Source organism: Anguilla rostrata, chromosome 16 (genome assembly GCF_018555375.3).
Source record: "Anguilla rostrata isolate EN2019 chromosome 16, ASM1855537v3, whole genome shotgun sequence".
In the NCBI taxonomy this organism is placed as follows: Eukaryota; Metazoa; Chordata; class Actinopteri; order Anguilliformes; family Anguillidae; genus Anguilla; species Anguilla rostrata.
Window position 1 is genome coordinate 36,867,356 of NC_057948.1, and position 25,658 is coordinate 36,893,013.

General features: G+C 48.8%; 1 protein-coding gene and 1 long non-coding RNA gene across 4 annotated transcripts in view; one reads left to right on the top strand and one right to left on the bottom strand.

Moving 5' to 3' along the window:
- LOC135241514 (uncharacterized) overlaps positions 1–13,895 on the bottom strand; it is a 66,640-nt gene extending 52,745 nt beyond the window's left edge. For all 3 annotated transcript variants that reach the window (XR_010326014.1, XR_010326013.1, XR_010326015.1), the window contains exon 1: positions 13,607–13,895. This is a non-coding gene — a long non-coding RNA (uncharacterized LOC135241514). The remainder of the gene's footprint in view (positions 1–13,606) is intronic.
- The window catches only part of pdhx (pyruvate dehydrogenase complex component X), a 55,185-nt gene continuing 40,758 nt past the window's right edge, over positions 11,232–25,658 (top strand). The window contains exons 1-3 of the mRNA XM_064311992.1: positions 11,232–11,398; positions 14,512–14,595; positions 19,520–19,620. Of these exons, the coding sequence (XP_064168062.1) occupies positions 11,263–11,398; positions 14,512–14,595; positions 19,520–19,620 (321 nt within the window). The 5' untranslated portion in view covers positions 11,232–11,262. The remainder of the gene's footprint in view (positions 11,399–14,511; positions 14,596–19,519; positions 19,621–25,658) is intronic.

The window sequence follows — 25,658 nt, forward strand, 5'->3', positions numbered from 1 at the left end:
GGTGCAAACTCGATTTGGAAATAATCACAGAAACGTTGCCATGTGCACCTCTGCCCGTGGACACAAAGCCAAGTAGACAGAGCATACAGCACACAGGTCCTGATAAAGCACACAGCACACAGCACACAGGTCCTGATAAAGCATACAGCTGTTAGCAGCTCACATTAGAATATGGTATAAGGAGGGCTTGGATTTAGCAGCTGAAACACTTCACATCATACAATGTTTATGAGTTATGAGTTATTATGCTAAAATATTGCAAATGTTCCCACTAAACAGCTTGAGTTCTTTACACAAATGTGTGTCAATCTCGCAGCTGTCGCTAAGGGCTAAAATCAGGCAACCTGCTCAGCGATACAGCTTAAACTCAAAGAGATTAAGTTTTATTAAAATATTATTTCCAGAGTCTCCTAAAACGTGAATGTGGCTCACAGACGATGGGAAGTGGTGTCCCACAAACTGCAGGTCATCCGGTCTGCAGACGGACATTTCTGCTCACGGTCGATGTAATCAGAGAGACTGGATTACTACAGGTAATCTAATATTACAGGTACAGGTACTACAGGCAGACCATCATGGCGGACGGCCCTGCAAATCATACAGATACACACTTTCTTTTACCCTGTATGTCCAACGCTGGTCATAAGGCCACTATTTATGCTTTGTTAAAAAACTGCTATTAACCTACACTTTGGAACTAGTGAGAGAAAATTTGTCAAATAAAACATTTCTATGCATATAAGAGACATAGATTTTACTGAACTTTCACTGACTTAAGAGTACATTTATTCTGTAATATTCTACTGAATCTATGGATTCGTATTAATGTGTGGGCAAAAAGAGGGAAAAAAACACTTTAAAAAGCATTTTAAATGCACTCGCCTCTTTTAAACAGAGCAGATATGGCAACAGAGAAGTGGAATTTTACACTTGAAGCTCGGAGACGGTGTCGAGCGAGCTTCCCTCAGGCATTCTGGCCCCAGACTGAAGTCAGTTCAGCAGTTACTCACTGTGACACGCAGGGAAATTGGGACAAATTGGACTCTGATTGAAAGATTGCAAAGCTGTTAGGCAAATTGGCCTGACTGAACAAAACCTCTGTTGTGCAGAGAAGCATGGGACAAATTTTCCCTATGGACCTCCCCCCCCAAACAACCCCCCAAGACAAAGCCAGGGGCCTGATAACCTGAGTGTCAAACTGCTGGCATGGAGGGCCGCAGTGTCTGCTGCTTTTTCGGGGGGGGGGGGGCTCAGCACCAGTGGCTAAATGAGGTCAGTGATTGATTAAGGAATCCACACACCTGGTTCTCACAGCCTTAATTGCAAGCTAACTGAAAGGAAGCCATGAACGCCTGTGGACACTGTGGCCCCCTGGGAATTCAGTTTCACACCCCTGTACTATACTGTCCTGTCTGACATAAACTTCTATGGTACAGCTGGATCATGTTCTCTGCTCTCATTATAGAGAAATGTAAATCCGCATAATCAGAACTAACAGCCAAAATACAATACGAGTGTACACAGTATGCCTTAAATTTGAAATGCTAATTCCAGATTATTTTTAGAGACTGATGATGGGCAAGCAGAGCTGGGAGATTAGACAGGATTAGAGGAGAGGTAAGTGACGGGCCCCCCCTCCTTATCTCAGTGCTCAGAGAAGACGCCCCAGAGGGAGCGCCCCCCCCAGCCCCAGATGTGGGCTAACCGGCTGGGTGAATGCTCTTCTGCAGAAAGCCCTGGCACTGACACGCACCCAAACCGGTCTGAGAGGATCTCCACACTGCTGCCACTCTTAGGCTGGCAGTATACTCAGCAAGAAGAAAGAACTTCAGGATCGGGAACCACCGGCGAACATGTCCACCAAAACCGCTGCCGGTATAGTGAGAACACCGCACCGTTTAAAGTCACTCCACGCCGCTGGGGCGTGAATAATTACAAATAATTATGAGGCAGCTATTAACCGGGGCTGGAATCTCACCCAGATCTCCGTCTCACGGCTAAGCCATGGATGTATAAAGAGAAGGGCTACGCGAGATCACAACACAAAACAAAAAGTTTAAAGTGTTTAAAGTGGCTTTAGCTTATCTAGCTATGCAAAAGAAGAAAAAAAGGCGAAGAAGATGGCACGTTTGCCCTCTAAATCAGAGTAGGACGGAGAATGGACAGTTTTGTCTGTACATTCGGCAAATGCGGAGTTTAGACGAGGGGGTCCACTTTCTCTTATTTCCGAATGTGTGCTAGGCGTTTTGATGACTTGCTGAAACTAGTAGCACCATTCATCAAACATGCAGGAACTCACAGAAATCCCATCTCTACAGAAGAGAGATTGGTGTTGACTCTCCGTACATTAGTATGTGAAGTCTGCCCTCTGAACTCTCAACCGTGACGTAACCAACCATGTGATATTTGGACCAATAGCTGAGTGGGGGACATCGGAGAACAAGAAAGACATTTTCTAAAAGTTCTCCTTGGAGGCTGTCGCACACTGCACCGTGAGAACACACAATCTCATTGTGTCTTTTTGCTCAAAAAGTTCTACTTCTTACAAAGTATACTGCCTACTTTACACACACTCACAAATACACACACATATATGCAAACACATACTCACACACGCACACACGCACACACAAGCACAGGCGTGCGCACATACACGCACACCCACCCACACGCACACACAGCACGCGTAGGCGCGCACACATACACGCACACACTCACTCACTCAGAGAGAGAGAGACATTTTAAATCCATCAGAAGAAAGACAGACGGTGGAAACAGGCAGACATTGTTCATGCGGCCGTCTGCACGCCTCATTCCAGGCCTTAGAGCCTTTCCAGCTTTGACACACTTACAACACCTCCCATGACACTCTGTGACTGTGATATTCTTAACCTTTACAAAGCAGGTGACTGAATGACTGCCTTAATCCCCGTCACAGTGAGAACAACCACAGCACTGGAGTCTCAGCATTCACACGAGTTCTGCACTGGCCTTCTGATTGATCTGTAGATTTGGAGATAAGAATATTTGGAGTAGCTTTAGTCTTCTGCCATCCTGTTTGTGATGCCATTATACAACCTAGTGACTCAGCATACCTCAGTCCTGCTGCTTTGCAATGTTTTCTGCAGAAAGCATACCCACTGGTCGGGTCAGGTCTCTGTTCTTTTGTTTTGCCCTAACTAACCCAAATTGCCTGCTATGCTCAATCTCTCTGAAAGCATCTGGTGAGGGACATGTCTGCTGAGGGCTGGTGAGATTTGGTTAGCTAAATCATAGCGCGTGACCAAACGGTGCTGTCGCTCCAAATCGTATGTCATCATCAGACGATAACATCCCCATTTGAATGCGATGTGCACTTAATTCCGGAGATATGATTTTACTCACCATTTAAAAAAAGACATTATCTCATATAGTCCCGGCTTGAGGAAGTGGGAAATAGATTTTGGATAAGGGCAGGGTTAAGGAGACAATGCCCTGGCACGCTGTTGGTTACCCAAAGCCCGCTTAGAAGAGTCATTGTTCACCCTGCAGATACTGAATCACTGCTCTAAAATAACAGCTCTTATCGTTTCTCTCCACGCTGAAAGGTCCCTTTGTGGTATCTGGTGTCTGCCATACGGATTGGACAGATTTGACACAGTCTGTTATGCAGACGTGCGCCTTTTAAACCACAACCTTCTCTATGCTACACTGCACTCATTCAGCAGGCGCTTGCTAAATATGTCCGTTCTCCTGATTTACATAACCTGGGGAACAACACTCCCAGACAGATTAACCAGGTCAGGGAATGAGACAAATTTAACATCACTAAAGCACTCGTTTTAATTCACCACGCTGGGCAAGAATCTAAATAAAAGTTCTGAAAACAAACAACGTCAGTAACAGGCCCAAAGAAGAAAAATGTAAAAGCACAAAATACATTATCCTGGAGTATAACAAGGTGTGAGCGTTCAGAGGTTTGGATGAGGGGAACCAAGGTGCAGGGATCAGGGTCAGGGTCCGGGTCAGGGTCCGGGTCTGGGTTAGGGTCAGGGCTGGAGGTGGGCCATCTGAAGAAGGACGATTGTGTTCGTGACCATTAAAGCTCCTCCAGCGTTCCGTCTCAAAGCGGCTCAGTCTTTTCAGGAGCTTGTCTCTCAGAGACCGTGCCCTGCGCCCTAAATCTCAGAGACCGTGCCCTGTACCCTAAATCTCAGAGACCGTGCCCTGTACCCTAAATCTCAGAGACCGTGCCCTGTACCCTAAATCTCAGAGACCGTGCCCTGCGCCCTAAATCTCAGAGACCATGCCCTGTACCCTAAATCTCAGAGACCGTGCCCTGTTCCCTAAATCTCAGAGACCGTGCCCTGTGCCCTAAATCTCAGAGACCGCGCCCTGTGCCCTAAATCTCAGAGACCGTGCCCTGTACCCTAAATCTCAGAGACCGTGCCCTGTGCCCTAAATCTCAGAGACCGTGCCCTGTACCCTAAATCTCAGAGACCGTGCCCTGTACCCTAAATCTCAGAGACCGTGCCCTGCGCCCTAAATCTCAGAGACCAGGCCCTGTACTCTAAATCTCAGAGACCGTGCCCTGTACCCTAAATCTCAGAGACCATGCCCTGTACCCTAAATCTCAGAGACCGTGCCCTGTACCCTAAATCTCAGAGACCATGCCCTGCGCCCTAAATCTCAGAGACCGTGCCCTGTACCCTAAATCTCAGAGACCGTGCCCTGCGCCCTAAATCTCAGAGACCGTGCCCTGTACCCTAAATCTCAGAGACCGTGCCCTGTACCCTAAATCTCAGAGACCGTGCCCTGCGCCCTAAATCTCAGAGACCATGCCCTGCGCCCTAAATCTCAGATACCATGCCCTGCGCCCTAAATCTCACGCACAACACGAAATCCAAACGCACTCTTCACGCTCGTGTCACTGTCCTCCAGTTCATTACCTTTGCTGGTCATTAAAGTTGTGAACATTCGGTAGAATCAGATAAACAGATAGCGCATGTTTTATCTTCCAGTAGGGCAGAACGTATGCAAGAAGCCACTAGGTGGGTGGGGGGGGGGGGGCTAATGTCAGAGTCCACAAACATTAAACTCATCCAACCCCTCCCCCCCCCCAAACAGGTTTGTATCATGCGAATGGTTTTCCCCTCAACTCACAAACGAGGAACAATGTTGAAGGTAAAACTGTTTCTGTCTGAGAAAAGCAACACTGAGCAAGTCTGACAGCTTCAGGTTACACTGTTCCAAAACAATACGATCATTTTTCCATGTTCTGCATCGGAATGCCAAGACCAGTCCAAAAAAAACCCCTGAAAGAATGTGTCTGTGAGCACACCTGTGGATCTGTTTCCCCAGAGCTGCACTGACACAGCCACTGCTGCCCCCTAGTGGCGCTGGCAGAGGTAAACGGACAAATGAAAGCCCTCACACACGGGCAAGGCCCAGAGCGTGGAAAGCAGGGAGAGAGAGAATGTGCTTTAAAAAGCCAGCATGCAAATGAGGCGAAGGCAGGGCTCATTATGCCTGAAAGGCCACACATGTCAGAACTTGTTTTTAGAGATATCTCCTCTCATATCTCTCCTATTATGCACTTACTCTACGTCACTCTGGATAAAAGCGTCTGCCAAGTAAATGTAATGTAATGAGCTGTAATCTCAGGCGATCTCGGGCTCTGAGCTGGCGCGGGTATGCGGTACGGAATGGGGCGTGGGCTTGGCCTGCTCTTCACGCTAACGGCGCTACGCTCCTCAGCTCACTTCCTGGTGGCCCGGCCGGTGTTTCCCCTCCTGGGCCGACGTCCTGCACCCCCATGCAAATTTAAACAGCCGTCTTCCTGCTACACAGGCCTCTGGGGCTCATTCATAGGGTGATCATCCATCCATCCATCCATCCATTATCTATACCCACACATCCTGGACAGGGTCATGGGGGGGTGCTGGAGCCTATCCCAGCATGCACTAGGCGAGAGGCAGGAATGCACCCTGGATAGGTCGCCAATCTATCGCAGGACACACACACCATTCACTCACGCACTCATACCTATGGGAAATTTAGAGGCTCCAATTCACCTAACCTGCATGTCTTTGGACTGTGGGAGGAAACCGGAGTACCCGGAGGAAACCCACGTGGAGGTGGGGAGAACATGCAAACTCCACACAGAAAGGGGAGAACACGCAGACTCCACACAGAAAGGGGAGAACACGCAGACTCCACACAGAAAGGGGAGAACACGCAGACTCCACACAGAAAGGGGAGAACACGCAGACTCACACGAAAGGGGAGAACACGCAGACTCCACACAGAAAGGGGAGAACACGCAGACTCCACACAGAAAGGGGAGAACACGCAGACTCCACACAGAAAGGGGAGAACACGCAGACTGCACACAGAAAGGGGAGAACACGCAGACTGCACACGGAAAGGGGAGAACACGCAGACTCCACACGGAAAGGGGAGAACACGCAGACTCCACACAGAAAGGGGAGAACACACAGACTCCACACAGAAAGGGGAGAACACGCAGACTGCACACGGAAAGGGGAGAACACGCAGACTCCACACGGAAAGGGGAGAACACGCAGACTCCACACAGAAAGGGGAGAACACACAGACGCCACACAGAAAGGGGAGAACACGCAGACTCCACACAGAAAGGGGAGAACACGCAGACTCCACACAGAAAGGGGAGAACACGCAGACTCCACACAGAAAGCACCCACAGCTGTCCCTGCACTCAGAGACAGACACACGTCCTGTAAGGGTATGGAGAAGTGCACACGTGTCCGTGTTTGTGTGGGCTGCAGGAAATATCACAGGCACAGCTGCTCACTCCAAACTGCGGAGGAAGAAACTAAATATTTATTTAAGCGTGAGCCTAAACACCCCATGCAAGCGCTTTTTTTAGACTTTTAAAGTGTTTGTTATGCCATAAGAAAATCAATCTATATTGACTCTAACTTTTTAAAACGTACAGACAGAAAGATGACTACATTTACTTTTGATTTAAAGTATTTCCACACAGGGGGCGTGTCCAACTGTAATGAATATTCATAAGCCAACTTTTGACAGACAGGTCATTACACAGGCTCTTAGTGACATTTAAAATCTGTAAAGCAGCCTGCAGAACATGTAGAACTGTGTGGAAAACGATCCGGATTCCTCTTACGTCAACGCCACCAAACCCAAGTGAATCAGCAGAAGAACTGGAGCAGTTCAGCCGCACATGTGCAGTACGAGCCGCTACACAGCCATCCCAGCGAGGGGAACATCTCAGCCTCCACATCACACCTCCACACAGGGGTCTGCAGCCCCTGTATGCTGTCAGGGTCGCTATCTAGGTTAGCAATCTACTGACATCTGGCAAGGTCAGACCGTGTGTCATCAAGCCTTCCACCAAACTTTTCAATTTCAAAAACCAGTTAATTAGCCGTTTTACTGAGTACCCTTCTGCTACACACTGATGAGGGTGAGATTAGTGATATTGAGACCGTTCGACTAATGTGTGACTGAAAGTCTCATTTCTATCATGTACTTCTGACTCAGCACCCAAATCATTTCTGTTTTCAGTGTTTTAACCTTCAGTATGACTAATCACCTCTTTTCAGACTTCAACAGCTGATACCAACTTTTACAGCACTTATTCAACAACTTTTCTAAAACATGACAAGTTAACTCTAACTCTAACTATTCTTCTTTCGGGACAAAAAAAATCACCAAAAATCTCAACAGAATAAGAAGTGCATAATGCCATAGTTTTCATTTCATCTTTATTAATAAGACATATTTTTAAAATCATGACCTTCATTATACAGAGTACTTATTAAATAAGAAATATAAAGTAATAAAACAAGGTTCTCTGACATGGCAAAGGAAAAGGACTGAAAAGTTTTCTTTTGGGCCCACAGAGGCTGCATTTGCACAGGGTCCAGAATTCCATGCTACACCCCTGAAGAGAGCCATCTTGTGCCTCGTTTTACTAGTGAACTTAAATGGTGAAGAAGCCTGCTGAATGTGTGTTTTGCAGGCAGGGGCAGGTTCCATATGTTTGATGCAAACATTGAATGCGGAGCTTAATAATATATCAACATTTTCTCAATCTTTTACTTTAGCCACCGCCAATGATAAATGCTGGGTTATGAATGGCATGCTATTTGTTAGGGCAGTGTTCGCCCTAACCACAGCACAGAAGCAGCCTTACTTAAAGTAACCAACATCACCCGTTCAGTCAACACTGGCCTGATAAGCATCTTAAGCGCACTTGCTCCGAGCGCTGCCTTTGACACAATCTCCCTGAACATCCTCCTGCACAGATTAGCTAGCCTGGGTGTCACTGCTCTTGCACTTTCCTGGTTTACATCCCATCAGCCTGACAGGCAACCCTACACTTCCCTCAAGACTCTCAAATCTGTTTCTGCTCCTGCCACTAGAGGTGTTCCCCAAGGTTCGGCGCTGGCTCCTCTACTTTTCATCACTTATCTCCTTCCCCTTGGGTAGGTCATGCAAGAGCACAGCACCGCTTTGCACTTATGCCGACAACACCCAACCTTACACTAGCTCCAAACCCTCCTCTTCTTCTTCTACTATGATTCACTTCTGATAGGTATCTCAAACAAAGCTGTCAATACACTACAACTATTTCAAAACTCTGCTACCTCCCACATATCTCTCAGGTCTTCTGTTGGCCTACTCACCCACCCGCTAACTGTGCTACTCCTCTTCTGGCCTACTCACCCTCCCGCTAACTGCAATACTCTTCTGGCCTACTCACCCTCCTGCTAACTGTGCTACTCCTCTTCTGGCCTACTCACCCTCCCGCTAACTGCAATACTCTTCTGGCCTACTCACCCTCCTGCTAACTGTGCTACTCCTCTTCTGGCCTACTCACCCTTCCACTAACTGTGCTACTCCTCTCCTGGCCTACTCACCCTCCCACTAACTGTGCTACTCCTCTCCTGGCCTGCTCACCCTCCTGCTAACTGTGCTACTCCTCTTCTGGCCTACTCACCCTCCTGCTAACTGTGCTACTCCTCTTCTGGCCTACTCACCCTCCTGCTAACTGTGCTACTCCTCTTCTGGCCTACTCACCCTCCCGCTAACTGTGCTACTCCTCTCCTGGCCTACTCACCCACCCGCTAACTGTGCTACTCCTCTTCTGGCCTACTCACCCTCCTGCTAACTGTGCTACTCCTCTCCTGGCCTACTCACCCTCCTGCTAACTGTGCTACTCCTCTTCTGGCCTACTCACCCTCCTGCTAACTGTGCTACTCCTCTTCTGGCCTACTCACCCTCCCGCTAACTGTGCTACTCCTCTTCTGTCCTACTCACCCTCCTGCTAACTGTGCTACTCCTCTTCTGGCCTACTCACCCACCCGCTAACTGTGCTACTCCTCTTCTGGCCTACTCACCCACCCGCTAACTGTGCTACTCCTCTTCTGGCCTACTCACCCACCTGCTAACTGTGCTACTCCTCTTCTGGCCTACTCACCCACCTGCTAACTGTGCTACTCCTCTTCTGGCCTACTCACCCACCTGCTAACTGTGCTACTCCTCTTCTGGCCTACTCACCCACCTGCTAACTGTGCTACTCCTCTTCTGGCCTACTCACCCACCCGCTAACTGTGCTACTCCTCTTCTGGCCTACTCACCCACCTGCTAACTGTGCTACTCCTCTTCTGGCCTACTCACCCACCTGCTAACTGTGCTACTCCTCTTCTGGCCTACTCACCCTCCCGCTAACTGTGCTACTCCTCTTCTGGCCTACTCACCCTCCCGCTAACTGTGCTACTCCTCTTCTGGCCTACTCACCCTCCTGCTAACTGTGCTACTCCTCTCCTGGCCTACTCACCCTCCTGCTAACTGCACTCCTCTTCTGGCCTACTCACCCTCCTGCTAACTGTGCTACTCCTCTTCTGGCCTACTCACCCTCCTGCTAACTGTGCTACTCCTCTCCTGGCCTACTCACCCTCCTGCTAACTGTGCTACTCCTCTTCTGGCCTACTCACCCTCCTGCTAACTGTGCTACTCCTCTTCTGGCCTACTCACCCACCTGCTAACTGTGCTACTCCTCTTCTGGCCTACTCACCCTCCTGCTAACTGTGCTACTCCTCTTCTGGCCTACTCACCCTCCTGCTAACTGTGCTACTCCTCTTCTGGCCTACTCACCCACCTGCTAACTGTGCTACTCCTCTTCTGGCCTACTCACCCACCTGCTAACTGTGCTACTCCTCTTCTGGCCTACTCACCCTCCTGCTAACTGTGCTACTCCTCTTCTGGCCTACTCACCCTCCTGCAAACTGTGCCAGTCCTCTTCTGGCCTACTCACCCTCCTGCTAACTGTGCTACTCCTCTTCTGACCTACTCACCCACCCGCTAACTGCACTACCCTGCTGGCCTACTCACCCTCCTGCTAACTGTGCTACTCCTCTTCAGGCCTACTCACCCTCTCGCTAACTATGCTACTCCTCTTCTGGCCTACTCACCCACCCGCTAACTGCGCTACCCTGCTGGCCTACTCACCCTCCCCTCCTCACATTTGCACCACAGACTCTCTCTTCATTCAAAAAACAGCTCAAGACCCACTTATTCAGACAACTGTACATGTAAGACATTTAACCACACACACACAAACACACACACACACATATATTTACTCTTCTTTTTTAAACAAAAATTTTCCCCTTATTGATTTTCTTTTACAACCATCTTTGTTTTCTTTCCTCTGTACTGTGCGTCTGATCCAGTTTTCCATGTAAAGTGAAAGTTTATAAATGAATGCATTCGTAGTAGTAGTAGTAGTAGTAGTAGTAGTAGTAGTAGTATAACAACTTAATATCTTCTAAAATATATGCATGTCTATGCGCATGATTCGAGCTCCAGATAAAAACTGATTCGACAGCTGGTGAACAGCGCCCCTTTTCCTCTGATCCTACACAAAACGCCGGTGACATTTATAGTGCCTCGCATTTAAGGTTAGCCCATCCAGATTATACACAATCTGCTCGTTTCGTTGCCGTCATGTTTACAAGCCTCGGAAACTGGCTAAGGACCCCAAAGCCCCCTATGCTGCCAAATAATTCTGCCAGTGCAAAATATTGCCTCTATAAAATAAATTAATAACTGTTTTCTTATATTATTAACTTGTTTACACGTGTTATAGTTGCATACATAAATTAAACACACAACGGAATACAATCTGGATTAATGTGAGACACTGCTAAGCGTTTATTACAAATCACCAGGCAATTTATAGGGCACTTCTCACCGACGGAGGACAGAAAGATGGCGGCCTCCTTGCGGATGGGTCGTCAAGGGATTCTAATCGGGTTAAGATTAATTAAAGTTAAAAAATGCTCATGGACACCACAACCAGGCAATGTACTTCTGAGGCACTTTTTCCAATCTGCATCTTTTCTTGGTGAGTATTGCCATAGTGTAAATCGCCCTCGCGTGCCAGCTGTCAAAACTGCTGCTAACGATAACTAAGGTTAGCTAACTAATGCGTTACTGTTAGCCATATTTTAACTGGACATTGCAATCTAGCAGTCAGCAAGCTTCGCATCTGAGTTGTTGCTACAGCTCTCGATTGACATATTGGAACGCGGACACCACTGCAGTCAGCTAGCTGTCTATGTTTACTCTAATTGTGGTACTGTGAGCAAGCTTGTTATGCATTCCACCTTAACGAGTACGCACAGCTGGGAAGCTATAGTATTTGTAACAGAAACGTGCGCTGCCCGACACACCCATCTAGTAGAGATCACAAAGCCATTGTGATCAGCTTGCTAACATTGTTTTACTAGCTAGCTATCCATAAAGAATACTGATTGACAGATCTAACGTTGAAAGCCCAGTGCCCTTCATAGTTCAGGTTTACTTTACAACCAGGAACGGGTTTAGCTAGGCAGCTGGCTAGCAAGTTAAGCTACCCACTAAATTCCACGAAACCGAATAATTTCTCTCTCTCCGGAACTCAGATTTATGTGCATCCAGTAGCTTGTTTGGGGTCTGAAAACAATGACTAACAGAATAGCACAATGACCAATAACGTCTCCGTTTGGATAACCTTAGCCACGCCGAGAAGGGTAGCTGTTCTGTATTGTAAACGGACCGACAGATTCTAAGAAAAACAAGGACCATGATGCCACTGGTGCCAAAGTCCCATTTAGTTGATTGCATTTATTAATTTCCATTTATAATCTTCCTATCTGGCTAACCTGATATTAACGCACTGCATGTATGTAATTGAACTAAATATTTAAATTATGTCCCATTAGATTAGGTTTGCATTGTAGAAAACAGGGTGGCGGCTACATTGCCAGTACTATACTTTGTGTGTTTTGAGAAAAGGCAATGTAAACCCCCACATTGCGATCAGCCCAGCATAATGTGAGTGTTTCCCTGCCGTTCTGCATTACCATACACACAGATTCAGAAGTACCCAGAATGAACCCCCTGACAAGAAAACAATAATAAAACTCAGCAGCAGGGGGCAGTAATGGACAAAGCACATAAGACACAGAGCAACTGCTTTCCTTTCTGTGAGCTATGGAAGAGCCCCCGTGCTCAGATTCCATTTTTCGCGACCATGATAAAAACGTGCAATCCTCTGTCAAAATAAAGGTCTGTATATTAACAGTGAGCAAACCCACTCTATTAATGCCAGCTACCTCACTGAATGGTAGGACTGGTTGCATTGTTACACTTGCACCGTATGGCTGTACGATTTTAATAAGTTGATTTTGAGATGGCACTATTTTAAACGGCCTTAAGTGAAAGGTGAGTCGGAGAATTTTGGCCCAGGGGACTCTCTGAGCATGCAATGCAAACTGCTGGGACTATCAGCTAACTGGTGTTACAAAAAGAGGCAGATAGATCCAAGCTGCATCCCCTTCAGCATGTGACATTCTCAGTCCCGATTAAAAACAATGTAATGATTTTAAAAATAAATGAATAAATAAATAAAAATTTAAAAAAGATGCTGCCTGAATCTGGAGTTTTTGGGCTTTTGAACATAGAGCTTTTGTCGGGATCTGTAAACCTCTGGGTTTCTATGACTGTAGTTGGCACGACTGTAGAATGTCACAGACCATAATTTACTTACAAAGTAATTATTTGGCTGTACGTGTGTGTTTGCTTCTGACTGACTGTAAACCAAACACAAATGAGGAAGCTAACGATGCATCTTTAATGCAATTAAGACACACACAGAGGAGGTTTGGGCTTGAAGATCAGCCGTTGGCGTATTGTTAAGCAGTCATTGCTCAGCCGCACCCACCCATGGTCTTCCCTGCCTCGTCAGATTAGGCGAGAGGGGCTCGAGAAGGGGTGAAAGTCACTGGAGTGTAACGACATGCTTATCATCACACGCGCCTCCGCACACAAACCGCGCGTGCATCGCCTGGCAGTGCCGGACGCAGGCCTGTTTTCAATCAACACTGTTCGCATTACAAACAAGCGCACGTTGTTCACAAACAGCGTGGAAGAGATCGTTTTGGCCAATATCGAACACGCCAAGTGGTGTCGGTAAACGGCAAAACCAACACTTTAATTTAATTGTGCGTCAGAGTTAAAGACATGTTGACTGGCTACGCAGGGAAACTTTGGCTCTAGTTTCTTTACTTACGTTTGGTTAAATATGTCCCACGGCACATGCGATCTTTCAGCGTCTCAGACGATTTCAGTCGCGGCTATTTTTACATCAAGTTGTCCAGAGATAGATGAAGTTCAGTTAGCGAGTCCTCCATCCTTCTGAATTCTTCCAGATGGCATCGGTAGGATGTTATCGCACCACGGGTGGCTCTGAACCGGCCCTAGGCGCAAACGGCAGGTCGTAACCTCAGTCCCTGGCTCGCATTTTTGCGTGACGCCCACCTTCCCTGTGCGCGCGTCCGCTTTGATCTCGTGACTGTTGTCAGCGGGAACTGCAGTTTTACGCTTTCCCCCAAACGGATTGTCTGTCTTTAAAATTATGTTAAGTACTCCTGTTGAACATGTTACCTATTTGTATATATACACATTTATAAAAAGAAAAAAATATAGGCCTATAGGTAAGGTTTAAATACTAATTTCGACACTTGCAAACCGTATCTTTGTATACTGCCGTCTACATAAACTGCAGGTCGTCATCCATAAACACAAAAAATAACACTGCATTAAGTTTGTATTTGAAAATTAAGTGAGCTCATTAAACATTTTTGGAAATTATTTTGTGTACCTGTATTTTTTAAATGATTACATACCAAATCAAATCAAGTTTATTTTAAAGTGCATTTCACAGAAGTCTCAACACGCACACAGAAAATAAAAGTAAAATAATACAGTGACATAAGAACATTAGAGAAATTTAAATCATATACAAGTAGATGATAATAAAACAGCAGTAAGATAACTTTCGTAGTGTAAATAAATGTAAATAATGGAATATTTTATTTATGTGTGTGTGCTCACATGCATGTGAAAGGTTAAAGAACACATGGTAAATTAAGTGCACGCACATATATTTTTATTTTTCTCCTGTCTGTCCACCAGGGGCGCCCCCTCTGAAGGTGCAGATGCCTGCACTCTCCCCCACCATGGAGGAGGGCAGCATTGTCAAATGGCTGAAGAAAGAAGGTAAGAGAGACCCCTCCCTGCCCCGCCTGGCTCTAGGGCTGCAGGACAAGGTGCCCATGGGGTGTCCATGGGGTGTCTGGCTGCTCACTAAAACACCAACACAGATTACGCATTACATCATTATGGTTTTTAAAAAATAAACTGCTTGGTTTTTCTTTTTGTCCCCAATTTAGAATTCTCAGCCGTAACCATATGCCACGCCAAACCAGAGCTGTAAAGCCTCGACATGCATTTCTTCCACCCATGCACTCTGCCAGCTGCCAGCTGATTTCACTAATAATTACTTCTACCTCCTGGCTGAAGAATTGTGCTTCCCCAGTACAGCCCTAGCAGCAGGGTGTGTTGCTGGAGTCAGGACTCAGGATTGCATCACCATAGTAAAGCAGGGGCTCACTTATCTCCCCTCCTTGTGTCTCTTCCTCGTGTCCTTTCCTCGCTCCTTAGCTCCACCCAACAAAGGACGCAAGGAAGAGATACAAGGACGTGAGGAGACTGATCGGTATGAGGGTCTAAAAGTGTAGCCATCTGGAATGGAGCCCAGTGATTTATACTCCCTGTCCAAATACGCAAAGGTGTCTCAGGTCCTCGCGAAGCTCCCAGAGTGGTCCTCTCAGATCTTTATGGGTGTTCTAAGAGGCCATCGGCAGATGAGGACAGGAGGTATCCATATGACTGTTTTGGTCACAAGGGGATTCTCAGAGACCTGTTTGTGGTACAGAGTGGATCTCTCAGATCTGTTTGTGGTACAGAGTGGATCTCTCAGATCTGTTTGTGGTACAGAGGGGATCTCTCAGATCTGTTTGTGGTACACAGTGGATCTCTCAGAGACCTGTTTGTGGTACAGAGTGGATCTCTCAGATCTGTTTGTGGTACAGAGTGGACGTCTCAGAGATCTGTTTGTGGTACATAGTGGATCTCTCAGAGATCTGTTTGTGGTACAGAGTGGATCTCTCATAGATCTGTTTGTGGTCACAGAGTGGATCTCTCAGAGATCTGTTTGTGGTACAGAGTGGATCTCTCAGAGATCTGTTTGTGGTACAGAGTGGATCTCTCATAGATCTGTTTGTGGTCACAGAGTGGATCTCTCAGTAAAAAAGAAAGCTCACTCGTGCTCACTCTGTTCTCTGCGTTTATTTTCACCGTTCTGGCCCATGACCTTTGACCTTTGTTCTGCTGTTTTCGTAAAAGAAACAGAGCTTTCCTGTCATTGGAAGTGGAGTGTGTCACTAAGGGACCAGAGTAATGCCAGTCTGAATCCCAAGCTTGATGCTTTTGTACATTAGAGGAAGCAAAATGACCCTTTTTCCCATACTGTACGTATCTAATGTAAAACAGAAACCATGTAACTGAGCCTGAATACGGCAAGTAAATACCTGTGTAAGGTTTTATTAAATATTCTTTAAAATCACTGTGTAAATCAATATAAGTACTTAAAATAAGAATGATGAACACGGTTCATTCGCGGTTCGTAATGAGTCATATTCTGATGCGTTTGATTGGTCGGCATGTCTTCCTGCATTAAGATCTAAAAAGAGGGCGGCTGATGATTGGCCGTGCGGAAACGATCAGTCAGCTGCTGTCGGAGGTCGTCAATTATTGACCCCCGTAAGACGATGACATCGCTTCTATCTTTAGCGCACATCGTCCCCGGATAATGAAATCACCTTTGGGCCTTGAGCAGCTCATTATCCCCACAAACGCCCGGCCTATTAATTTAACAGCAGCACTGAGCTGTGATTCATTAGGCTAGAAATGGGCCCGTTCCATTCTCCAGAGCCCTGCTGATGTGTGTTTGGCTCTCCTGAAGACGATGGTGTTGGGTGTCTTTACCGTGGGTTCAGATGATGGTGTTGGGTGTCTTTACCATGGGTTCAGGGTAAGCTGGGGGCTGGGGGCTGGGGGCTGGGGGGTTGGGGGGCTGGGGGCTGGGGGCTGGGGGCTGGGGGCTGGGGGGGGTGGGGGTCGTTGGCATGCGTGGGCTCGTGTCGACGGTCTCTTGTGTGAGCGCATCAATTTGCCGCGTTTGATTTACGGCTCTGCCCGACAGCTCCCACACTTCAGCACCGGGCACTGGAGCCCAGTGAGGAGTGGGGTTTAAATGTGACACTGATTACAAGGATGCTGTGCGTGTGTGTGTGTGTGTGTGGTGCGTGGTGTTTGTGTGTGTGTGTGTGTGTGTTTGTGTGTGTGCGTGTGCGTGTGTATGTGTATGTGTGTGTGTGTGTGTTTGTGCGTGTGTGTTTGTGCTCGTGCTCATGCACATCAGCTCGTGCGAGAGTGTTTATTCATGCGCATGAGCTTGTGTGTGTGGGTGTGTGTGTATTCATGCACATTAAATTGTGTGTGTGTTGTGAGAGTGAGAGCTTGTGTGCCTGTTAGAATGCAGCAATATGAGAAACGGAAATGGTCCAGTATGTAATGGGTTGAAGGTCGGGGGGGGGGGGGGGTAGGATGGGCTCCTGTTTAAACTTTAATACCCAACCCAGCGCCTGACCTCTGGGGTTATCCGTTATAAACACACAGAGGTCAGATCTTCCGTGGCCTTGAGGTCAGATCAGAGCGCACAGCTCCTGCTTCTGGAGGGGGGGATACAGGAAACTGTCCTGAGTTCCCCTGTGAGGGGGGGTAAGGTTTCAGCTCCGACAGCTAGTCAGGGACAGCAGGGGCTTCTGGGAGAGTGAAGGGGCTCCTGCTTGTGCTCTGTGCTGTATGCTCCTCTTCCTGTGCGCTCCTTTCCCTCCTCTTCCTCCGTGTGGGGATGAAGAGCAGTGGCGTGGCCTGGCGTGTTTTATGAAGGCGAGAGATCATTCCGTTCATCTGATTTACCCTCTTCCACTCAGTCAGATCTTTGTGGATTTGATTTTTGACCTTGCTCCCTCCCCTCTCCCCCAGCCCCCAGTGGCCCCCACCCTAGGGAAATATGTGGAAAAGCCAATAAGCATTAATATTTCATTCCCTGGTATCACCCGTCAAATAATCTGGCTCTTAATCTTAGTGGCGATGGTGTTGTGGTCAGAGGCCCCCGCTTGGCGAATCGATGCGGGGGGGGGGGGGCTGTCCGTTTCTCCTGGTTGCCATGGGTGAGTCGTGACTAGTCTGCCGATGTTGACGCTCCTCCAGCTCTTTGGTGAGTCATGTGGTCACATCATCTTTCATTAAGGACGATATTCCCCTGCCGCTGTGGGCAAAATTAATTTCACATTGTTTACCGTGTGTAGGGACGACCAAAAGCCTCGCAAAGTGACGAATGAATGAATAAACGGAGAAATAAATAAGAGAGCTAATACATATGAATAAGTGTTGTTCAGCAGTAAATAAAGAGTACCTGCTGCAAACGTGTTTTATGTTGCAGCCATTTATTGCGCCAGAGGCAGTGCATTTAATGCAATGTTTACGCTGTAAATTTAGTTAAAATATCATGCATAAAAAAGGTGCCTAATCACAGTCAACTGAACCTCTTTATTCACCATTTATGGTTAATTCAACACTTTTACCAGCCAAAATCACAGCTGTACACTGTTTAAAGCATAGCTGTATACTGTGCTTAATGCAAAGCTGTTGACTTTGTAGCTCCCTCTTTAATCATAATCAAGTTTGAATGCTTTGTTATACAAATAAAATGAGTTTATATGTGTGCGTAAGCTGACTTCTGTGCTCATCTTCTGTGAATGTGGGAGCGTGCGTTTGTGCTGGAATGTAATACAGGGAGGCATCAGCCAGTACGGTTATTAAAGTTACTGACATTGGCCCCAGTATTTCCGTACACCAGATAATTATATATTTTTCTTTTCTTTTTTCCACACCTATTGTCCTTTCTTGTTTATTTGCTGAGCGTTTTCATTTCTTGGTTTTCCAGTATGAATTTCTATTCTTGTCGTATTTTCCAATCATCGGTGCAAATCGGTTATTTATTGCCATGTTTACTTCTTAATGCATCTGTATTTTTTCAGGATGCAATGGTTCTTGTAAAAAAATTAGGGTTAGGGTTAGCAAAATGGCACGTTTCAAGCACGTGAGAAAAAAACAGCGCTGACATCGTTTAAGTCTGCTGTTTGGAGCAAAACCACAACACGAGAACCATCGACCAAACCAAACTAGTATTCTTAACCATTGCACCCATAATATGTTTCTTATTCATGCATCTTAATTCATAATACATTTTGGCAGATATTCATAAATGTAAGGTTATTATTTAAATGAGTTTGTGCTTACCCCAGAAGCAGCTTCCAGTCTGGATGCAGTTCTCCAGTGATCCAGAAGGGGGAGATGCAGATTGCAACATGGAGCACTGACAAAACTAGAAACATTTCACATATCGAGAGAAAATTCGTGTTTTCCTTTATTTATTTGAAGAAGTCCTCACCAGAATACGTGTCTGTGTTAATTATGCAGGTGAGGTCATTTGTGACTGACCTTCAGTGGCAGTTTGAAGCCTCAGAATTGAGCTGAATGAAAGAAAGCATCATTGAGAGCCTCATCATTTGGGGATGGCGAGGGGGGGGGGCGGAGTCAGGGTTACAGTTAGGGCTAGGGTTAACACAATATCACCTTTTAAATTTTATGTTTTACACACTTGGTACTAGGGAGAGAAGTGGGGGGGCACTTTTTAATGGGGGCGACAGCTCAGGAGGTAAGGGTGGTTGTCTGGCAGTCGGAGGGTTGCTGGTTCGAATGAATTCGAATGGAATGAATGGCATCAATTGTAAAGCGCTTTGGATAAAAGCGCTATATAAATGCAGTCCATTTTAATAATATGTAAATATATTCTGAGGAAGAATGAACAGTCCTACTTGCTGGGGAACCCTACGTTGCATTTTTCAACACCCCCCCCCCCCCCCATTCTAATGTCTGCGTCTCAGACTCTTTCCAGTGTTTTATTACCCCCCCCCATTTGGACTGTAAACGTGTGTGGCGCCCCCTGCAGGTGAGCCGGTGGCTGTTGGTGACGCGCTGTGTGAAATCGAGACCGACAAGGCTGTGGTCACCATGGAGTCCAGCGAGGACGGCGTCCTGGCCAAGATCTTGGTGAGTTGAGCGTTGCCGGCGTGGTCCTGGTGTTTCTTTCCACTGATTTCATTTCACAGCCCCCCGCCCCTCCCCTGCCCCCCCCCCCGCAGCCTCCTCAGGTGAATTCACCTGCTCCATTACCCATCGTCTTCTCTGTACTTAAATTGTGTTTTTTTGAAAAGCAGCTCTTGTGCATGAGAGACATGGCGTACTGAAGCAGCGTTGGGGCCGGAGGGGGGGCGCTGGAGGGGGGGGGGCAGGACTGTTGGGTCGGGTGAAGGCAGAAAGGGTGAGCTGGACAGAGTGAGAGAGGAGAGAGAGGAGAGCTCTGTGCTTTCCGTACGAACGCCCTCCCACCTCACTGCCTCGTCTTCCTCACGCTCTGATTATGCGTCGGGGGGAGGGGGCACTCCATCTTTAATTGGCCCTGCTCGTTAAGGAGCTCCAGGCCACCGCTGACGAGCCTGTTTAGCCCGGCTCTTTCTTTCATGTTTTTAAGCCTGAATGGCTCATATTTATTATTTAATACGGCGCTGAAAACAGATCATGCACTTTACGTCCCTAATGGAACAGGAGAGCGCCGCTCCGCGCTGCGGAATGAGCTGCGCAGACTCCAGATCAAAGAGCCTGTGTGCCTGTGTGTGTGTGTGTGAGCGTGTGTGTGTGTGCGTGTCTGTAGGGTGTGTGTGTGTGTGTGTGTGTGTGTGTGTGTGTGTGTGTGTGTGCTGTGTGAGCGTGTGTGTGTGTGTGTGTGTGTTGTGTGAGCGTGTGTGTGTGTGTGGAGCGTGTGTGTGAGCGTGTGTGTGAGGTGTGTGTGTGTGTGTGTGAGAGTGTGACTGGTGGTGTGTGTGTGTGAGTGTGTGAGCGTGTGAGTGTGTGTGTCTGTGTGTGTGTGTACGTGTGTGTGTGTGAGCGTGTGGTGTGTGTGTGAGCGTGTGGTGTGTGTGTGTGTGTGTGTGAGAGTGTGTGTGTGTGTGAGCGTGTGAGAGAGTGTGTGTGTGTGAGTGTGTGAGAGTGTGAGTGTGTGTGTGTGTGTGTGTGTGTGGAGTGTGTGTGTGGGTGTGTGTGTCTGTGTGTGTGTGTGTGTGTGTGAGCGTTGTGTGTGTGTGTGTGTGTGTGGTGTGTGTGTGCTGTGTGGTGTGTGTGTTGTGTGTGGCGTGTGTGTTGTGTGTGTGTTGTGTGTGTGTGTAGTGTGTGTGTGTGTGTGTGTGAGCGTTGTGGGTGTGTTGTGTGTGTGAGGTGTGGTGTGTGTGTGTATTGTGTGTGTGTATGTGTGTGTACGTGTGTTGTGTGTGTGTGTTGTGTGTGAGCGTGTGTTGTCTGTGTGTGTAGTGTGTGTGTGTGTGTGTGTTGTGTGTGTGGGTGTGTGTGTGTGTGGTGTGCGTGCGGTGTGTGTGTGTTTGTGCATGGTGTGTGTCGTGTGTGTGTGTGTGTGTGTGTGTGTGTGTGAGCGTGTCTGTGTGTGAGCGTGTCTGTGTGTGAGCGTGTGGTGTGTGTATGTGTGTGAGCGTGTGTCTGTGTCTGTGTGTGTGTGTGTGTGTGTGTGTGTGTGTGTGTGTGTGTGTGTGTGTGTGTGTACGTGTGTGTATCTGTCTGTCTGTGTCTGTGTGCATGTGTGTGCGTGTGAGAGAGATAGTGAATTTATTTGATTCTTGCAGAGTTGTTCTGAAAGAGTTCCTCGGACAGGAGCGCACACCTCAGCGACGGGCATAGAGAAGTGTCTCTCAGCGCTGACGTGATGTCAGAGAAAGCACAATGACTCATTCAGTCAGGAAATGATGAGAAAAAGAAGAACTGAAAAAAGTAATAAATGAAAGAACATTACATTTCAACCCAACCCCTTTAAATGCAACGATAAAGCTCAGCTGCAGAGAGATGGGCGGTGCAGGAAAGAAGAGCGCAAGGACAGCCAGTCGACCAGCAGGGGGTGCTAGAGAGCAACGAAACACGGACTCCTAACCAACTGAACCTACCGGGCCGTCAGCATGGACAGGGGGGGTTCAGCCGTCCCTAAAGCAAATCAGACCCCCAGTAGCCACTGAGCACATTTAACCCTTTAAGGTGTGAGATCACAAGTATGTGATTAGAATGTTCTTGACTGATGTAACGATCACTACTGCTGACTGACAGCAGTGGTGTTCTAGAACACCCACATTCTGAAAATCCTGCTGGTGAAAGGGTTAAGGAGGGCGGAGCTCTGGGTCTGTGGGTCTGTCGCCGTCGCAGTGACCCCGGCACGGAGCCCACAGGAGCTGAGACGTGTGTGCGCGTGTGTGTGTGTGTGTGTGTGTGTGTGTGCGAGTGAGAGTGTGACAGTGAGATGTGTGTCAGTGTGTGTGTACGTGTGTGTGTGCGTGTATGTGTGTGTGTGTCTGTTTGAGTGTGTGTGTGTGCGCGTGTGTGAGTGTACGTGTGTGTGCGCGTGTATGTGTGTGTGTGTGTGTGCGTGTATGTGTGTGTGTGTGTGTGCGTGCGTGTGCGTGTGTCTGTTTGAGTGTGTGAGTGTGCGTGTGTGTGTGTGTGTGTGCGAGTGAGAGTGTAACAGTGAGTATGAGTGTGTGTGAGTGTACGTGTGTGTGTGAGTGTATGTGTGTGTGTGTGTGTGTGTGTGTGTGTGTGTGAGAGTGAGAGTGTGACAGTGAGTATGAGTGTGTGTGAGTGTGTGTGTGCGCGTGTGTGAGTGTACGTGTGTGTGTGCGTGTATGTGTGTGTGTGTGTGTGCGTGCGTGCGTGTGTGAGTGTACGTGTGTGTGTGTGTGTGTGTGAGAGACGGGAGGCAGAAACACAGACCCCGTTGGGTAGAGGCTCCATGGCGCTGTGTGAGTGTGTAGCTCCTCCCCTCCCTGCTCCGTGCTGGAGCACCTCTCTTTGTTCCTGTTCCGCACCTGATGCCCCCCCCCCCCATCTATCTGGCACACAGTGGGCGGAGTCGGTAATTAGGTGTGTAGCGCGAATATCAGAATGTTCATCCAGCACCCCCGCCCCCCCCCCGTTTTGCAGCTCTTCAAAGCATGGTAGTGGGGGGGGCAGGGGCAGGGGGGGTCACAGATCAGGTATTACTGTGGATTTAAAGCTTGACATGGCCTCGTATTCACAGCTGCTTCCAGGGGGAAAAAACAAAAACATGCCCAGCCCGGTTATCACACGGTCACATGACCTCCCTGTGCGTTGGGGGGGTGGATTACATGGTGTGGAATGAGCATCAGCCCTGCCCCCCCTCCCCCCCACACACTCTCCCTGCATCAGCCTCCACTGCAGCAGGGGTAGGGAGGCTGTTTCCATGGAAACAGATGTGGGTGGAGTTGGGGGTGGGGGACACAGCGCAGAAAGGAAGGCAGCCCCCCCCCTTTTATTACTGAGACCCGGGCCGTTCCTCCGCTGCGTTGGGGAGGCAAGGAGCCTGCGCTCAATATGGGGCTGCCACGGCAACCTGCTGATAAACCGCTACTGCGCCGTTACCGTGGCGTTACTGCGCCGTTACCGTGGCGTTACCATGGCGTTACCACGCCGTTACCATGGCGTTACTGCGCCGTTACCGTGGCGTTACATGGCGTTACCACGCCGTTACCGTGGCGATACCGTGGCTTACTGCGGCGTTACCGTGGCGTTACTGCGGGGTTACCGTGGCATTACCATGGCGTTACCACGCCGTTACCGTGGTGTTACCGCGGCATTACCACGCCGTTACCGTGCCGTTACTGCGCTGTTACCGTGGCGTTACTGCACTGTTACCGTGACGTTACCGTTGCATTACTGCGCCGTTACTGCGCCATTACCGTGGCGTTACCGTGGCATTACTGCGGCGTTACCGCGGCTGACGCTCCTGTGATAATCCCGGACAGATCTAGTGACCACTTAGCGCGAGTTCTGCGCTCTGGAATGGAAACCAGGATGCACCAGATTACCCACCCCCCAACCCCCACCCCCCACCCCCCACCCTCCCCTGTTAATCTGAAAAGCCGAGCTCACCCAAAAGCCAGCGCAAAAATGGCGGCACACCGAAATGTTGGAGAGAGATGGATGGATAGAAAATTTTAGATTTTAAAGAACTGAAGTTAATTTGTTTTTAAACGAGAGCTTGAGACCCTCATTAATGAAGGTACCTGCCTGGGCTCCATTACCTGAACCTCCTCTCAGGAGCGTGGAATACTGGGACCTCAGACTCTCTGCAGTTGTGCTTCCTGGCATGGCTAACTAAACGCTTTCCCTGGATATGCACCCCCCCCCTCACATCCCAGTGGGGGGGAAGCAAGTGGGTACCCACCAGACCGAACTGCCCCCCCCCCCACTGCTGCCGGATAATTGGGCCAGGAATAACAGGCAGAGTGGGGGGTGGGGGAGGCAGGTCTTTCACCGCAGCTGAGGCTCCCTAATGCAGCCTATAAAAAGCCTGCAGTCTGCGCATCGTGTCCTGGTGCAGCTGGATACTGACCCAAGTAACCCGGTTACCCCCCCCCCCCCCACACACTGACTCTGCTCACAGAGACCCCCCCCCCCCCAGGAGTCTGCACTGCTAACGGCCACAGCAGGAGAAATGTGTGTTCCCAACACATGCTGCACGTCAACTGGCATCGTGCACACACACCAGGCGGCCGGCACAGACAGGAGCAGATCTCTTTAGACACTGAAAGGCCCCTGCTGGCTGAACCACAGCGGATTGGAGAGGGTCCCTGTCCCTCTGCTGTCTCTCTGCTGTCTCTCTGCTGTCTCTTCGCTGTCTCTGCTGTCTCTCCGCTGTCTCTCTGCTGTCTCTCCGCTGTCTCACTGCTGTCTCTCTGCTGTCTCTCCGCTGTCTCTCTGCTGTCTCTCCGCTGTCTCTCCGCTGTCTCTCTGCTGTCTCTCTGCTGTCTCTCCGCTGTCTCACTGCTGTCTCCTGCTGTCTCTGCTGTCTCTCGCTGTCTCTCCGCTGTCTCACTGCTGTCTCTCTGCTGTCTCTCCGCTGTCTCTCCGCTGTCTCTCTGCTGTCTCTCTGCTGTCTCACTGCTGTCTCCTGCTGTCTCCTGCTGTCTCTCCACTGTCTCTCCGCTGTCTCTCTGCTGTCTCTCCACTGTCTCACGCTGTCTCTCTGCTGTCCTCTCGCTGTCTCCTGTCTCTCGCTGTCCCTCTGCTGTCTCCTCCCCTGTCTCCTGCTGTCTCTCTGCTGTCTCCCTGTCCTCCGCTGTCTCTCCTGCTGTCTCTCTGCTGTTCTCCATGTCCTTCCGCTGTCTCACTGCGTCTCTGCCTTCTCCACTGTCTCTGCGTCTCTCGCTTCTCACGCTCGCAGGTCTCAGCGTCTCATCACGCAGTCTCAGCAGATCTCAGCCTATCACACCAGTCTCAGCAGAGTCTCCAGCTATCACACAGTCTCAGCAGCGTCTCAGCCTAGTCCACAGTCTCAGCAGAGCTCACAGTCACAGCACCGCAGAGTCTCAGCCTATCACACAGTCTCAGCAGAGTCTCAGCCTATCACACAGTCTCAGCAGAGTCTCAGCCTATCACACAGAGTCTCAGCCTATCACAGAGTCTCAGCAGAGTCTCAGCCTATCACACAGTCTCAGCAGAGTCTCAGCCTATCACACAGTCTCAGCAGAGTCTCAGCCTATCACACAGTCTCAGCAGAGTCTCAGCCTATCACACACAGTCTCAGCAGAGTCTCAGCCTATCACACAGTCTCAGCAGAGTCTCAGCCTATCACACACAGTCTCAGCAGAGTCTCAGCCTATCACACACAGTCTCAGCAGAGTCTCAGCCTATCACACAGTCTCAGCAGAGTCTCAGCCTATCACACACAGTCTCAGCAGAGTCTCAGCCTATCACACAGAGGAAGCAGAGTGGTTATTGTAGCGGCGCGGTGGGGGCTGTCTGTACTCTGGCGGCTTGGCGTGCTGCAGCCGTGGTAACGGCAGGTGCGCTCCACTTGTGACTGGGGCACGGACCCGTGGAGCTGTGCTTCTGTCTCGTTACCCCGTTTCAAAGCCCCCCCCCCAGCGTCACACGCTGTCCCCCGTCCCCATCTGCAGCTTATTATGATTTTACCTTCTGTTTTACCCCCCCCATCGCCCCCCCCCCCCAGGCCC